General features: G+C 37.6%; 4 protein-coding genes across 5 annotated transcripts; 2 read left to right on the forward strand and 2 right to left on the reverse strand.

The window, feature by feature from the left end:
• The first annotated feature begins 88 nt into the window (after nucleotides 1-88).
• Nucleotides 89-3,340, forward strand: LOC122531703 (alanine--glyoxylate aminotransferase 2, mitochondrial). The gene is made up of 8 exons (XM_043659840.1): nucleotides 89-505; nucleotides 637-725; nucleotides 794-978; nucleotides 1,043-1,358; nucleotides 1,504-1,707; nucleotides 2,116-2,430; nucleotides 2,803-3,054; nucleotides 3,139-3,340. The coding sequence occupies exons 1-8, from the start codon at nucleotides 448-450 to the stop codon at nucleotides 3,253-3,255; spliced, it is 1,536 nt and encodes a 511-aa protein (XP_043515775.1). The 5' UTR covers nucleotides 89-447; the 3' UTR covers nucleotides 3,256-3,340.
• LOC122531706 (transmembrane protein 64) lies at nucleotides 3,266-6,287 on the reverse strand. Its single transcript, XM_043659842.1, has 4 exons — nucleotides 5,992-6,287; nucleotides 4,872-5,474; nucleotides 4,637-4,798; nucleotides 3,266-4,552 (listed from the first exon to the last, which is right to left on the reverse strand). The coding sequence occupies exons 2-4, from the start codon at nucleotides 5,400-5,402 to the stop codon at nucleotides 4,388-4,390; spliced, it is 858 nt and encodes a 285-aa protein (XP_043515777.1). The 5' UTR covers nucleotides 5,403-5,474; nucleotides 5,992-6,287; the 3' UTR covers nucleotides 3,266-4,387.
• A 760-nt stretch (nucleotides 6,288-7,047) lies between these two features.
• LOC122531724 (VWFA and cache domain-containing protein 1) lies at nucleotides 7,048-11,802 on the forward strand. Of its 2 annotated transcripts, XR_006307372.1 has the most exons (9): nucleotides 7,048-7,912; nucleotides 7,976-8,341; nucleotides 8,420-8,596; nucleotides 8,671-9,140; nucleotides 9,215-9,416; nucleotides 9,486-9,732; nucleotides 9,807-10,840; nucleotides 10,915-11,550; nucleotides 11,585-11,802. XR_006307372.1 is itself a non-coding variant. In XM_043659860.1 (8 exons), the coding sequence occupies exons 1-8, from the start codon at nucleotides 7,429-7,431 to the stop codon at nucleotides 11,445-11,447; spliced, it is 3,513 nt and encodes a 1,170-aa protein (XP_043515795.1). In that variant the 5' UTR covers nucleotides 7,048-7,428; the 3' UTR covers nucleotides 11,448-11,802. The 2 variants fall into 2 exon arrangements, 1 of the variants encoding a protein (XP_043515795.1); XM_043659860.1 differs by having other exon boundaries at nucleotides 10,915-11,802.
• Nucleotides 11,803-12,496: 694 nt separating this feature from the next.
• Nucleotides 12,497-15,837, reverse strand: LOC122531725 (26S proteasome non-ATPase regulatory subunit 2). The gene is made up of 4 exons (XM_043659861.1): nucleotides 15,654-15,837; nucleotides 14,744-15,471; nucleotides 13,099-14,669; nucleotides 12,497-13,025 (listed from the first exon to the last, which is right to left on the reverse strand). Exons 1-4 carry the CDS (start codon nucleotides 15,729-15,731, stop codon nucleotides 12,724-12,726), a joined length of 2,679 nt encoding a protein of 892 aa, XP_043515796.1. The 5' UTR covers nucleotides 15,732-15,837; the 3' UTR covers nucleotides 12,497-12,723.
• Nucleotides 15,838-15,869: the final 32 nt, after the last annotated feature.

Below are 15,869 nucleotides of genomic sequence, written 5' to 3' on the forward strand. Positions count from 1 at the left end.
CCTTCAAAATCTATAGTAAAAGATATTTTTCGTAAAATTATTTTGTATAATATCGAAAACAATAATAGAAATTTTGATTACAAGCAATAGTCTCAGTATTGTTTTACTTTACTGAGTATTCACAATGGAACATTCTCGTATATTAATATTCTTAAATGAAATTTAATTATTGACCTCTTACACACCTAAACGTATTTACATGGTTTATACATGAATATTTACATGAAATGAATTTCTCTTAACTTTTAAATTTGCGCATTCATAATCGAACGACATTTACGAGTGAGTGTTCGATCTTTAAACTGTTCAAACATACAGAAGAAGACTAGTGCGTGAAGATAAATATTTTTAATACAGATTAATAGAAGTGGAAATGAAATTGTACTGCTAATTTTGTCCAAAATATACAATACAATTCACACATTGACGATTTATAAAAGAAGAAATATGTTAACAAATAAATGCGTTCAAGTTATCGCAACTTCTACTTTCACGAATTTAAGATGTAAGTATTTCCTTACAAATTTTCAATAAATTTTTTCAAAAATGTTTACGACAACCCTCAGGAATTTTGAAAGCTCATTGCTCTTCAACTGAAGACTTTTAAATAGATTAATAGCATATAATTTATTTTAGGGTTCGCTATACAGGTCAGAAGTTCTATAAGCACGGTGAAAGATTTTCTAAAGATGCCCGATTGCGAGTACGTGCCTTCTACCTACAAGGTGAGACTCTTTACGTAGAAATCATTTTGTTCATAGCACAAGTATCACTAGATCTGTTCACGATACAGGGGGCGAATTACGAAACCGTCGAAAGAGCGTACAAATCAATGGTATCACCTTCCTTGAAGCAATTTTACAAAGAACCATTGTTGATACACGAAGGCCGGGGACAATGGCTGTGGGACCATCGTGGAAAACGATATTTGGATATGTTTGGCGGGGTTGCTACCGTCTCTGTTGGCCACTCTCATCCGTAAGATACAAAAAAAAAAAAAAATTCATAAATACAACAAACTAAGAGACAGTATATTTTTCAGGAAAATAGCAGCTGCTATATTTGAACAGACATCGAAGTTGAACCACGTGTCGTCTGTTTACATGCATGCACGTTTACACGAATACGTAACCAAATTAAAAGCGAAATTCCCGAGCAAATTGAAAGTGGTGTATCTGACAAACAGTGGATCGGAAGCGAATGAGCTGGCATTTTTAATGGCCAGGATCTACACGCGCAACCAGCACATCGTCTCACTGCAAAACGGGTACCATGGCGCGACTTACGGAACTTCAGCCTCCACCGCGATGAGTACATGGAGGTATCCATTCATCGCGCAACCGGCTGGTTACTTACGCGTGAGTGAGATTCTCACGATGATGTAGTATATACAGATTCTTTCCGATTGTTGGAATCATTCGAATTTTTGACTTGAATCAAATTACTGGAACTATTACCTAGAAATTACATAAATTAAATTACCGAGAATTGTGGTTATTTTAGGCGGTATATCCAGACGTGTACAGAGGCGATTGGGGCGGATCAAGGTGCAGAGATTCGCCCGTGCAAGTGGCAGGAAGAAAATGCAATTGCGGCGTGGAGGAGTGCGTAGCCTCCGAGAAATACTTCGAAAAGTTCGACGAGTCGTTTCGATTCAACTTACCGTGCACGGGCGGCGTCGCGGCGTTTATTGCCGAAAGTATCCAGGTACTTCGTTTTCAGTATTTTGCAATTGCAATATATTTGTATATTAATATATATGAATATAAATGTATATATTATATATTAATGTATGTATTAAAAAGATATATTTATAAAATATTTATAAAATATTTATAAAAGATATATAATTATAAAATATTGAATTATATTATATATATATTTTATATTTTTATAAATAAATATAAATAAATTTATAAACAAATAAATATTATAAATAAATTTACAAACAAATTTATAAACAAATAAATATTATAAATAAATTCACAAACAAATTTATAAATAAATAAATATTATAAATAAATTTACAAACAAAGTTATAAACAAATAAATATTATAAATAAATTTTATAAATATATATATATATTTTATATTTTTGTAATTACAATATTTTAGGGGATAGGAGGTGCTGTCCAATATCCCAAATACTTTCTCCAGAAGGTATGCGACTACGTCCACGAGAAGGGTGGCCTGTACATAGCTGATGAAGTTCAGACTGGTTTCGGCAGGACAGGCGAACATTTCTGGGGTTACGAGGGCCACGGCGTCGAGCCGGACATAGTGACCCTAGCAAAGGGAATAGCTAACGGATTTCCTCTTGGAGTAGTGGTCACGAGCAGCGAGGTCGCTGAAAGTTTGAACTCGGCACTGCACTTCAACACCTTCGGAGGGAACCCACTTGCGTGCGTGGTGGGATCAACCGTGCTAGATGTAAGTGCACTTCACTCGTATGTGTCATAAATTGGTTGCAAATTGAATCAGTCGCGACGCACGTTTTTAAACGAATTTTTAAGTTCAAGGTCACTTGAAGGTCAGACATCATAAACATACCTGAATGCGTTTCCTCACGAGTCACGTGATGGGACAGAAAAAAATACATACAGTTTTCTCACATGAAAAAATGGCAGTGAAAAGAAACATTAAAAAATGATATTTTTAAAAGAAATGTAGCTCCTCCATCCTCTTCAACCAGTTTAAATTACGTCAGGAATTTTCGTACTATCGCTAATAGAGAAGATAATTATACCAGGTGGTCTAGTTTTCGCGAAACACCCTGTATAACAACGAATTGAATTAATCTAGATTATAGAGGAAGAAGACCTTCAGCAGAATGCATACGCCGTTGGGACTTACTTGATCGATCGTTTGAGCACTTTGTTGTTGGAATTTCCCAACGTCGTCGGCGATGTCAGAGGAAAAGGATTGATGATCGGTGTTGAATTGATTTCGAACTCCGAAACGAGGACACCGTTGCAAGTTAAACACGTGCTGGAGATTTTCGAAGACATCAAAAACATGGGAGTCCTCGTTGGTAAAGGTGGTTTGCATGCAAATGTAAGTGAACTGATTCTTTTATGCACTAAATGTGTGTATTTACATTTAATGCATATAAATATTTATGATGCGTCGATTCGGTAGGTGCTACGAATAAAGCCACCTTTATGTGTAACGAAAATGGATGCAGATTTTACTTTTGCTGTTATTAAGGAAGCGTTGGAGAAACACGAGGGAAAATATTTAAGCAAGCAAGTTTAAACGTAACATGTGAATACGAATTCTTTTATTTCATACAATTGTGTATGTTACATTTGTACAATATAGTTTTTTTTTAATTCGCCTATGTTAATTTACCATGCAAATTGATTACAATAGTCTGTACATAGTTATGCAGGATACGTGACAATGAAGTTGAATCATATATATATGTATATATACATATTTTTCCTTCTTTTGTTTTTTAATAAGGTAAGTCTGTTGTCTATTAGGATATCTACCTATAGCCAATTGATGGTTGTCCAAATTAAAACATTATATGTATGAAGCAAATATTTGAAAGGAATTCAATAATAAAGATTCATTAATATAATAAAGAAAAGTTGTGATATAAAGAACAAATTAATGTAAACTTCAATTACTAAACTGTCAGTCTTCCAAATAAAATGCAAATAAAAGTTTACTCGATAATTTGTCATATAGCACTTAAATGTTATTCAAATGTTCCCTGTTAAAATGCTGTTTTCGATATCATATATAGCGTAACTTATATGAGTTAATTAAGTTATTGTTTTTAATTTTAATATTTTACAATCTCCATGTTTTGCATGCTTGTCTGATTATTAAATTTTTTCTCCCAGTTTTGTTCCATATTTCTTTAATGTAAAATTTAAATTATTAAATACTCTGGAAGACTTGTTATATTATATAAAAGTATTACCAAAAATAAATGCAAAGCTGCTGACAATATATAAAAATTAGTATAAGTAAAGAAATATAAATGCACTCAAATTCTCAAAAGACAACAATGAAGATTTCTAATACGTAAAAAACGAGATTTGGCACAAAAATTGTTTTTCGGAGAAGGAAAAAAAAGAATAAATAAATAAATATATTTATTAATACTATTCTCTATCTGCACTTGTCTAAAACTTTTCACTAAAGTATGATCAATAAAGCGATTGTTTGTTAGCTGTTGCTTATATCACAAAATATTCAGTACTTTCAGAGTATATAGAAAAAACGAATATATATCACTATCATTAACAAATAATAAATTGAACCTCTTCAATTTATTAAACGTTCTATCTTTAACTTAATCAGAAAAAAATTGCATTAGATGTGAAACATATAGGCATCTAATGAATGAATAAATAAGATTTCTATTTAATTCCTAGGCAATTAGATTTGTTAAAACTATTTTAGAATCTGGTAATGTATCAAGAAGGTAGTGAGAAGTATCAGCCATCGAGGCAAGATCAGCTTCTAATAATGCCAGTTGAAGTTCTCTACGTGCTTTTTGTACAACGTACACCATCAGTGAAATACCTATCAGAATCTGAAATTGAAAAAAAATTACTAATGTTTATTGTTCAACATTATAGAAAATTTAATTTTTTCATTCTTTAGAAATAGAATATACTTGGAAACAGAAGACAATATAACCAGTTGCTGCTGTTGATCTATCTTCAAGTACATCTTGCATAGATCTTAAACTACTGCCCAAGTAAATATTGATGATTTGAGCAGGCAACAAACCTAATGCACTAGCTATATGATATTGAATGCCGCCCATATTGCTTACCTAAATATTTGTATATATTATTAACATTTATAATAAAATATTAAATGTTAAATATTAATTAGGAAATACATACCGCAAAAATGGTGTTTTGCAAGCCAAAAGGAATAGGAGTTAACCTTGCAAACAATACAACCTTGAAAGCTTGCGGTCCAGCTATAACTCTAAGGATTGCTCTTGCAGTGTCATTTTGCAAAAGAGCTCCAATAGGTAGTTTAGAGGATAACGCGCTAAGGGTAACGTGTGCTATGGCTATTCCTAAGTTGGCAGACAAGACAACCATGACAATCCCTCTTAATATGCCAAACAAATAGCCGCTAGCAATGATGAGGAATAAATAACCAATTACGATAGGGAACGAAACCACTGTGAACAACGCGATGAATATTACAGTGACAATCCATATATTCTGATGTTCGATCCAATAAAGCAACACTTTGATATAGTCCCGGCAGATGAAAACGATCGCACCCAAAAGTGCCAAAGTGGCAACTGTTGCAAGAATGTAACACACTGAGTTCGATTGAATGCAGTTGCATTGTATTGAAGTCGAATTCTTCGATGGACGAACACCAGCTTCCACGTCCTCTATGTTAATTATATCCATGTCCAATGTGTCTGCTCCTCATTATGAATAAGGAAAGAATCATTTAAGCAAGCATCATCTCTTTCCTATAACCTGTTTCAAAAATTTCCAATTATCATTTCAATGTACAGCAGAAAATATTTATGAGTGTTATACTAAAAAGTAACATACTTTGTGGTGTTGGAAATAAATATATCAACTCATTTGCATAAAAAAATATACGTTATTCATACAATGATATCAATTATGTATTATTACTTATAATCGGGTATTTGAAATTTATGCATCGACCTTTTCACAAATTATCATTTGCCATTTAAATACGTAAGTGGCAAATGATTTATGAATAAAATATGAATTTTCGACTGTTGCATCGTAATCACAATTTGGATGAAGTTTGTAGATAGAAAATATAAATTTTGTCCACTATGCAATACTAATAATATTGTTTACGTATGAAAATTAAAATTCTACGAAAGATAACAATCTGGGAGGCAGTAACTTCTTTCTAGTAAAAAGAAAGATGACTTAATCGCGTTCTGAATTGCTACAAAACTCATGCAAACAGTACGAAAGTAACAAAACAGCGCGTAATGATATTTATTTTTACCTTCTGACATTGTGACAAAGAATCTCGTGCATCGCAACTTTCGATAATTTTCCCATCTCTGTCAGACAAGCTGCGTTATATTTTACTTTCGACCTCTCCACCGCCGTGCATTGTCATCAAGATCTCCGATACAACGACAAACAAACGACGCAAGTTCGTGAAACATAATAAGCGAAGCCCGTTTACGACTTTCGTTTACGTCAAGCGCAGCAGGTTGGCGTGCGAGTAGGAACATTTCACTTTTCAACATCTTGGGAGAAACAACTCTGTGGGAGAAATTCCCGTAACAATATCTCTCCCCTATCGTTTAATATTCGGACTAACAAAATTCACTGAACATCGTGTTCGAAAATGTGAAGGTTGAAAAGCTAGTGTGAGAAAATTTCCTTAAGAAAAATTTAGTTTAAGAAAAATTCTCCAGTACTTGGATCAACATAAATCTACGAAATTATATATTTTTATGACTGATTAAATAGTAAATAAAATAATAAAAAATTACTAATATATTATTAATAACAAATCAGACAAGTATAGTATAATTATATTAATATTTATAAGTAATAATATAAATAATAGTATAATTATTAGTAATAAATAAGACAATAAGGAAATAAACAACTATGTAATAACAATTGTTAATAATAAATAAGGAAAATGATAAAATCGTTTATTTCAAGTTATTAATTGGATTATTTCTGGAGCGAATTTTCGCAGGATCTTTCGTCAAAATTTCGAACGTTGATTGTTAATAAGCGATAAATTGTAATTTTTTTCGTTAAAATTGTACTATACTTTAGTCAAATTTTTCTAAAAATTTGTCAGAAAGTTCTTTAATTACATTCTATATATTCCGTAGTATACAGTATATTACATTGTTAATTAGCGAATTCGAATAATACAAAATACATCGATAAGAGAATCAATATTTTTGCACGTATTTCGTATCACAATAGATAGATTCAAATCCATTCGCGCAAAAGTTAGTTCCACCTGGCACTACGTTTTGCGCACAGAAACACGAAAAAGGCGGTGAATTATAATGGTAAGAGCGCCGAAGGGAGAGAGGGGCGAAGAGACACAGTCGCGGGCCCCTGAAACCGCAGGACGCGTTCACATAACGCTAAAGACAGGATCTGGTTGGATTTCATTTAGAAAGTGACACGGCCAGGAAAGTAATATTTCCAGTTGCGCACTTGTCAACCTTGCTTGCGGTGGCCCGCGTCGTTATGGCGGCGCGACGAATTTTTGCAGGTTACCAGATCTGCGTGCAGGTGTGAGCCTGAAGAACAGCAGAATGCAAGAATCACTCGCGCGCCCGTACCCATTGAGCTAATCCTCGTTTGATCGCGTGCATCGTGATTCGTAAGTGAACTCCATCGCCGTCGATGTCATCGACGTGCAACGTGTCCGGATTCTCCGCGTGAACGCCGAGCCAGGATGATCGTCCTCGAGAGCAGGATACTGTTGCAGTTGGGATTTCTCGCGACGGTGCTCGTCAACGTGCATAGTTCGACCGACGAGAGCACCGGCGTGAACGCGAATTGCGAATTTGGCAGGACTTTGCGCAAGCAGGTGAACGCGGAGCCGCTCAATGGGACCTGCCTACGAGACATCGTTGCTCGGCTGTCGGGCGAGTTTCGTTCGATCACTGACGCGGAGCTTGGCCTGAAACCGTTTCAGAAGATGCTCGACGAAATGGAGTTCGTGAACGTGTCGAGCAGCTTGAACATGAGGCTGAGCCTGCTGGTGGATAAGCTGAACAACAAGTTGCTATCCTACGCGAAACTTTTGAGGCAGAGCTATAGCATCGTGGAGCCTATTCTGGCAAGAAGCGAGGTTCAGTTTGAGCACACTGGATCTGCGAGCAGACTGGATCTCACGTCGAACGGGTTGGCTGACTTTTGCTCTCGAATTGCTCAAGGTAAGACAAGTTTGTTTGTTTGCCTTATGTGCGAGCTCAAGTCTGATGTTTCATGTGTTTCAGAATTGGCGCTACATCTGAGAAACCAGGAGTGGAAGAACTTGCATTTGCTGCCTTTCATGTATCCGGTGACTGTATGTGGTCCTTCTAGTGCTGGGCATAACATTGGACCTCTTCTGTTATGTCAATACTGCCCGAGAAAGAATGTGTTGCTGTTACTCGAGCATGGCTTGTTCATGTCTGAAGGAGATATCACTTTGGCTCAGATAACTGCAGAGACAATAATCGATATGCTGTCACACACGGATTATGTTAATGTTATTGGCCTTTCTGTGAACACCACCACTCATTGCAAGGATGGTTTGTTGAAAGCCACGGACGTCAATAAGTTTCAGCTGGCACGTTATATTCACAGTTTAACAAGAATAGGTACAATTTTTTTTTTTCATTGTTTCATCGTTACTTGCGTATTGTCTCATTTATAAAAATATTTTGCTCAAATTTCAGAGACAAACGATACGATTGATTTTGACTTTAACAAATTGCTGCAACATGCGATGGGTGAAGTGGTGTTTATACATTTGACAAACACGCTTAAACTCACTTCACACCTGAAGAAAATAAGAAACATGATCTCCACGGGAAAAATAAGTGGCTATGTAAAAACGATATTAATTCTTTCGGGTGAGTTTAATCGTGTAATTGCAATTGTTTATAATGTAATTAATATATATCGCTAATATAATTCCTTTTTGCAGATCAAGAGTCACATTCAAATAGTAAAGAACACAGTGACAATGTACTAACTCTCCCTACACAAAATATACTGGGCTTTGAAGTGTCAAAGTTGTTTTCCGATTTAAAATGTTCTGAGGAACATAAAAAAGACTATTATCTGTCCGATCCATATTTTGATTTATATAGTAAAACAATGACTTTGTCTGTCGGACACATCACGAACAAAGCGTTAATATCTTTGGACGTTAAATTACGAAATTTCCTTGACGATATAATCTATTTCAACGCTGGTATGCATACATACGCTATATTATTTGACAACAAGGGTATAGTTTGGATTCACAAAGATTTCCCGCGAATGGAATCGATGTTCGATCAACCCCTCAAAGTTAATTTACATCACATGGAGAATATCCGTTTTGAAACCGTGAAGACAATGATCGAAGAGTACGAGGGTGTAATGAACGTGAAAACGCAATTAGGAGAACAGGTACATTGGTATTTATAAATACCGTATTTATAAATACGTATCAAACTCATATTGATTTAGTGTTTATATTTCAGAAATTGTACCGGTGGAAACATTTGACATACACGGATTTAATAGTGTGCTTGGTGTCAGCAACCAACGAAAGTGTATTGCCTGTTGCAAAATTGGTGCCAACGTTGTCAATGAATATCTTGCATCACCGTCTCGACCTTTTGATGCACAGCATTGCCGACAAGAGCATTCTTTGTACTTATCACAACAAACTCTTGTCCCTGTGTAAGTCAATGATTCTCTCCTGAAAGTCTTTCAACAATTTCAAAGGGAAATACGTTTGTATTTTTTTAGCAACGGGAGTGGTCTATCTTTCTCCGTGGTGCTTTCAGTCTCCGATAGAGCAGCTTAAATTATTAGAAACTGGAACTGCCGTAACGATGCAGAGCTACATGGCATACTTAAAGGACTTGACAGGATTATTAGCTAATCCTGGTCTACATCAATCTGTCAGGCCAGACGTGGCTATGTTGACTCAAATGTTGGGTTACTTCAAAGGCAGGCACATAGGAAGTGCTTTGAACAAATTTATAATAAGAAGGTACACTTTTTACTACGTATCTTACAGAAAGACTAGAGTTTTTACTTAATTGTATTGTTTATATTGTTGGACAGATACATTGTTGGAGTGGTGAGTGGCGTGCTGGAAATATATCCAGGAATTATGCTGGACTCTGGTTTTGATCCCAAGAGAAGAATGTGGTATGGAAGAGCGCTGGAACACTCTGGGAAATTAGTTTTCACACCTCCGTATTTAGGTGCTGGTGGTTCCGGATACGTTGTTACTCTGAGTCACACAGTTCATCGTAATTCAGAATCAACCACAAAGGACGATGCTATCGCAGTCGTGTCTATGGACGTAGCGTTAGGCTTCATTTCGAGGCTTCTGAAAGAGATGTTCTCATTCTGTAATAACTCGACGGTAAAATGTTTCCTAATGGACGACAAAGGTTATTTAGTCTCGCATCCAGCATTGTTAGAACCGATCGGAAAAATCGAACAGCAACACTTGACGCACAAGGAACTGTTGGTTGCAAACGACATACTGAATCACGAGCTTTTCGTTAAGAAGAAAGCGTGTATAAACTACTTGGATGGCACCGTGCAAAGATATTATCAGTTTAATACCTCGCTCGACGAAGTCCTTACAAACATAGTACACGGCGAACACTGTGTCAAGTATCAAGTAGCAGCAATACCAGGAACCAACGTGTTTCTAGGAGTAGTCAACGTGACTTGTAATTTATTGAGAGCATTTTGCCCGTGCAGCACGATGGATCGCTCGTGTTTAAATTGCAAAAGGATGGAACAAACCGAGTGTGAATGCCCCTGCGAATGTGCTTTGTATTACTCCAACTGTGCGGAATACCCTATAAACGAAATGAACCTCGAGCCATGCCCAGTACCATACGAGCAAGGGGGAAACACGCAGATGTCTTGGATACAGTCTACTAATTTAAAAACGTGTCCGTCCATTGACTGTAAGGTGTTCAAAGTAGAGAGCGAGTGTCTCGGAATTGTTGGCTGTCAGTGGTGTCATGTAGACAATGACGGAGAGACGCCGCTGCAAGCACCATTTTGCAGCGACATGTCCGTATGTTTTAGAGGTATTCTTGGGTTTTACATGCCGCTTAGCGATGGCACGTACAGTAAGTGTTTCTTTTGAACGAATCTCTAACGTGTAATTTTAACGATTTCTCAGAAAGTATAATTTTTTTTGTAGATTCTCAGTCGACAGAGGAAATTGCAGTGCATGAGTGGCCATCAGTTGGACCTGTAGCTGGTGGAATATTGGGGTTTCTTTTGTTACTGGGGTTAATGCTGTTCTGTTACAGACTTCGATCTGTTCAGTCTGGTGTAGAACATCAGTGTTTGCATGTACATACGTCGCCCGACATGCTGCGTATGACACATCTAGAAGGTGACGTAGAGCCTATGGAATTGGATCAGTCGAAGAACAATTTAGATTCTCTGATAAGAGATGGGATAGCGCCTATTTCGCCGTACAGGGTTTCCACGAATTATAGAAAGCCACCCGGTGGCGATAGCGATCACGGATACAGTACAATGACACCTCATGATGATTCTGAGCAACAAACTTTTGCCGAACCGCTGTTGGTAGTTGGCAGTAATACCGAGCCTGATCTAAAAAGACAATCGACTTGCCTTCCGTCACCGACAACGAACTTAGGCTCTCCTTATCACGTTTTAGCGCCAGTCACTGTTCATTGTAACATGGAAGCAAATTTTTGTTAATGTTTGCGACAAACGGCTGTCAGGAAATTTCTCCCCAGATGTTGTTCCTTGAAAGCAATAAAAATTTTCGCTCGATCGTTACGAAATATATATATATATATATATATATATATATATATATGTATGTATGTATGTATGTAACGAAACGCATCTTAATTTTAGAGAAGTTTACGACTTTTTATAAATCTTTTTATAAATTGAGATTATACACAAGTTATGTAATGATATCTACGTGTCATACCTGTCCATTAGGATTATTTTTAAGCTAGTAATTTAAGAATAATAATCATAAGATGAATCATCACTTAATCCAACAATGAAATCAAATACAACTACTGATTGTTATCACAACTGATATTTTGATACTGTTTTTTTTTTTTTTTTTATACTTCATACACAGTTAGACATAATGCAACAAATGTGAATGTGTTCGAATATTACTTAAAATAATCATATATTTTTTTATATAAATCAGGAACGAACTGTGTAATTCAGGTGTCTTGTGTGCGACTGTTTGATACTGTTAGATACATGTATATCTTAATGTAATAGCAAGATATCTTGTTCCACAGTTTGTCGTCATCGTATACATCTTTTAAAAAGAACGTCACAAATTAGCTACCCAAGTACCGTGTAACATTACTATAAGCTACATAGTTTAAGATTTTTGATAGAATTTATTGACGGATATATAAATCGCGCAATCATAAAATATATATACATTTTTATACATAGTACTTTTCGAAGAAGTATACGGCGCCATTTTTTACGCATTAATAACACGAACTTTTATAGCAAAGGGCAAATCTCTTAGATATTTACATTTTATACGTACGTGACTAACTACTTATCATTTTATCTTGCCAATACACAGATACAATTTATTGTAAACAAAGGTTTCACTATTTTTATAACTTGTAAATGTAAAACGTATTAGTTTTTGAATACCTTTACACGTTGATCAGTATTTTAATTATTAAAGTATATAATTATTGTTAAAAAAAAAGAAAACTGTAATTTTATTATTATGACAGGTAAAAATACAAAAATTATCAAAATTGCTTGTTTATTCATTGTTTCGGTAACTCGTAAAAAATAAATCCACGAGTTCTCACGGGTTTCCATTACTTTCGATCTATCGTTTAAATTATGAGTTATACGTCAAAAAAAAAAAAAAAAAGATCATTTGCGTACACATAATAACAGTTTCCATTGTATTTTATACTAGAACTTATATAAAATATGTTTTTCACGTAATCGTACAACTGTTTTACAGTTATGGTATAAAGTCTGGGTTTTTCCTTAGAATTACAAAACCTTCCATGATTGGCGTCAAAGGTACATACTCCTCGGTCGCCAGTTCTGCTCTTTCACCGTACGCTAACAAAACGGGTGTAGTATGGGTTTGAAAACCAGTGATGGTTTTAGGCTTTCCCGCTTGGCCTACGACGTCCACAGCGAGACCCACCCTCACTGGTACAGCCAAGGGATTTAACTTTTCATCAAACGTCACCAACATCCTTGGTTGCATTGCAACCGCCAGCGTGTACAATAAATAATGAGAACGACCCAGAATAACTGAAAACAAACGTCGTAGTTAGTTCAACAGGTCTTAAAAATTCAGTGTTTACGAAAAGCTCAAGCTACTTACTGTTTTTCACGTCAAGGAAGCCAATCAATGTGGCTAGAAGTCCAGCAAGCGCCACGGGACTCAACACTTGTCTGTCACTGTGATACGGTGACAGTGTCAAAGTTCCTTTGCCAAGATGCGTTAGACCCTGCGCGATGCGAACCATGAACAAATTGTTCGGATCTTTGGCATGGAATTGCGCAAGCTGCCTCAGCATCGCGGCCAGTCTTGCGTTGTTGGTTCCGGCCCCGACCAAACCCATCGCGAAGATTGCATTGTGGGCTACTTCCGGGTCGCTGTCGTGGGAGAATTTAGACAACGTATCGAGTATATTCAGTTTTGGATTGGAGACCGATATGAGGCCAAGCGCGAGGGGCACGGACCGTCTGATAACAGGCTCGCAGTAACGCAACAAATGGCCAAACGTTCTGTACGCCATCTCAGCGCCAATTTCCTCTCCCATCGCGATCAACGCGATGCCGAGCACCGCGATTGCCTGCCTCGAGCTGAGGTCCTTCGCTTTATCCTCCTTCTTCTCTTCCTTCTTGTCTTTGTCTTTGCGATCGCTCTTGTCCTCCTTCTCGTTGGACGGCTCATAGTGTTCGGAGCAAATGTGCAACAGGTGTTGGATCTTCAGAACGTTCCCGGTGCCGGCGTACGCGCACACCTCGACCAACGTCGTGGACATTGACTTGAAGGGCTCCGGCACTATCTCCAAGGCTGCTATTATAGCCTCTGCCGCTTCTTGCTTCCCTAAGAAGCACAGTCCGAGACCTAGAGGTAGAAATCGCGCGTACGTGTCTTTTAGATCTGCCTCGGACTTCTCCATTAGGGCGTGCATTATCGTCGTTGTGACGTAAGCATTGCAAGAACCTACTGCAACCATTCCCAGAGCGAGGCCCGCCACGCCTATCACTTCCCAACTGGATTTCGGGTCGCTAAGTACAGGGATTAAAAGGCCGTAAACAGCCTCGCGATTCGAACCGGCGTACGCCAATCCAAGGCCAACGATCGCGCCGATGCGCATCGTGTTGCTGCTGTGTAACACGTAGTCGGACAGAAGCGCCAACGCCGGGTCGCACTCGATCCTCACCCGACAATTGACCAAGCCGCAAGCTAACAGCGCGCCAGATTTGATGTAGTCTTCGGAGGAGTAGAGATACTTGTCTATTGGTGTCAAGCCGCCGTCAACGTCCCACAACAGTATCAGACCGAGAGACGCCGTGGCACTGAGCATTCCATGTTCTTTGTTCTTGTACAACCATTTGTTGCCATCCTCGACCAACAGTTTATCCTGGCCGAAGGCCGCGTTCACGAAACCATTGACGAAGCTCGCAGCAAGATTTTGCCTCGCTGAGTCTACTTGGCCACCGCCAAACGGAGATCTGGAGTTCTCCAAATGTGACTTGTACACATCCTCTGGTGTCTTTGGCTCCATTATGTCCAATTCACGGGCGAGATTGAGGAAATGGTAATTCAACAAGGAATTGGACATGATCTCCACCAGGTCGTCGTATTCTGGAGTAGATTCTGGAAGTTCCAGGAAAATCTGTTGTCTACCTAGCATGAATGCTAGTTGCTTTTGCACCGAGCTGAGAAAAAAGATAACGTATATGAGAAATAACATAAATGTTTTTTTAAAACGATATTAAATAATTCGACTTACAGGTCAGTACAATTTGTAAACATATCTTCGATAAGTGGTAAGTCGTTCAACTGCATCGCCAGCCTAACAGCTTGAGGATACTGGCCAAACTTCCTATATAATTTGGCAGAGGAATGAAGTAGAGTATTATTTTCTGGATCTGCTACGTACGGCACACAGCTTGTCAAGTACAAGCAAACTCGTTGATATGCACTTTCGTCCACGTATTGCTCCAGCAGATCTAGCCTTTCAATTTCCATAAGCAAATCACAAGCTTCTGTCTCTGCATTGTGGGCCATGTTGTACGGTACAATTTCGTGCACCAGGGCTATTAGTTTTTTATTGGTAGCTTCTGCATCATCCGTCACCTCGTCCCATTCACCAGCCAACTCTCCCGACAGATGTCTAACATATTCATGTCCCCATTCTCCGATGGCTAAAGCAGATCCAGTGAGTCTGTATTTGAGACATTCTCTACCTTCGCCCATCGTCATGGCAAGAACGGAGATGACGTCGGAACACAATTCCTTGGACTTGACGTCTGTTATCTTTTCATAAATAGATTTCATAGTGTCATAATGAGGTCTCATGAACTTGAGAGGTTTCGGAACGCTGGTCATTGACGTCGTGGATGCACGAATGTGATTGCGCAGAGACTCCAAAGCTGGGTAATGCAAAGTCGTGTTGGGATCTAGCAAACGTTCAACGAGGTTAGTTAACTCCTCTTGCAGGAGCTTATCCTCTTCAGACTAAAAAAAGTATCGAAACAAATTAATGTTACGATTAACGTCAAATTCATATCGTTTCCTTTCTTTTTTTAAATGGGCATCTTACTTAAATAAAACTAATAACAGAGTCATAACAGATGCATTTTTTATTCTTGAAAATGGTATTTTGACGATAATCTTACGAAAGGAAATCGAATGCTCACCAGTTCATTTTTATCCTCCTCTTTGCCGCTCCTAGCTTCTTTGCTTGTTTTCGTCTCCACTTTCACGCTCTCGGGCATTTTCTCTCGATTATCACTCAGAACAACTGTGAAATACAAAGCTCAATCCACTCTTCAGCTGTAATAATTGCAGGTTAGGTTAAGATATTTGCGAGTCACTACCATCTATATCAGGGGTCAACAATTTAACAGAGTCGT

The sequence above is a fragment of the Frieseomelitta varia genome, unplaced genomic scaffold, assembly GCF_011392965.1.
Source record: "Frieseomelitta varia isolate USP_RPSP 00005682 unplaced genomic scaffold, Fvar_1.2 scaffold_412, whole genome shotgun sequence".
Classification (NCBI taxonomy): domain Eukaryota; kingdom Metazoa; phylum Arthropoda; class Insecta; order Hymenoptera; family Apidae; genus Frieseomelitta; species Frieseomelitta varia.

Excerpts from the sequence above, each read along its gene's own strand:
- LOC122531703 (XM_043659840.1), top strand. The coding sequence starts at position 448 with ATGTTAACAAATAAATGCGTTCAAGTTATCGCAACTTCTACTTTCACG. Across the intron at positions 979-1,042 it reads TCTGTTGGCCACTCTCATCC|GAAAATAGCAGCTGCTATAT; the intron begins GTAAGATACAAA and ends TATATTTTTCAG. Across the intron at positions 2,431-2,802 it reads TGGGATCAACCGTGCTAGAT|ATTATAGAGGAAGAAGACCT; the intron begins GTAAGTGCACTT and ends GAATTAATCTAG.
- LOC122531724 (XM_043659860.1), top strand. The coding sequence starts at position 7,429 with ATGATCGTCCTCGAGAGCAGGATACTGTTGCAGTTGGGATTTCTCGCG. Across the intron at positions 7,913-7,975 it reads TTGCTCTCGAATTGCTCAAG|AATTGGCGCTACATCTGAGA; the intron begins GTAAGACAAGTT and ends CATGTGTTTCAG. Across the intron at positions 8,342-8,419 it reads TCACAGTTTAACAAGAATAG|AGACAAACGATACGATTGAT; the intron begins GTACAATTTTTT and ends CTCAAATTTCAG.
- LOC122531725 (XM_043659861.1), bottom strand. The coding sequence starts at position 15,731 with ATGCCCGAGAGCGTGAAAGTGGAGACGAAAACAAGCAAAGAAGCTAGG. Across the intron at positions 14,670-14,743 it reads TTTACAAATTGTACTGACCT|CTCGGTGCAAAAGCAACTAG; the intron begins GTAAGTCGAATT and ends CTTTTTTCTCAG. Across the intron at positions 13,026-13,098 it reads CTTCCTTGACGTGAAAAACA|TTATTCTGGGTCGTTCTCAT; the intron begins GTAAGTAGCTTG and ends GTTTGTTTTCAG.
- LOC122531706 (XM_043659842.1), bottom strand. The coding sequence starts at position 5,402 with ATGGATATAATTAACATAGAGGACGTGGAAGCTGGTGTTCGTCCATCG. Across the intron at positions 4,799-4,871 it reads TGCAAAACACCATTTTTGCG|GTAAGCAATATGGGCGGCAT; the intron begins GTATGTATTTCC and ends ACAAATATTTAG. Across the intron at positions 4,553-4,636 it reads ATATTGTCTTCTGTTTCCAA|ATTCTGATAGGTATTTCACT; the intron begins GTATATTCTATT and ends TTTCAATTTCAG.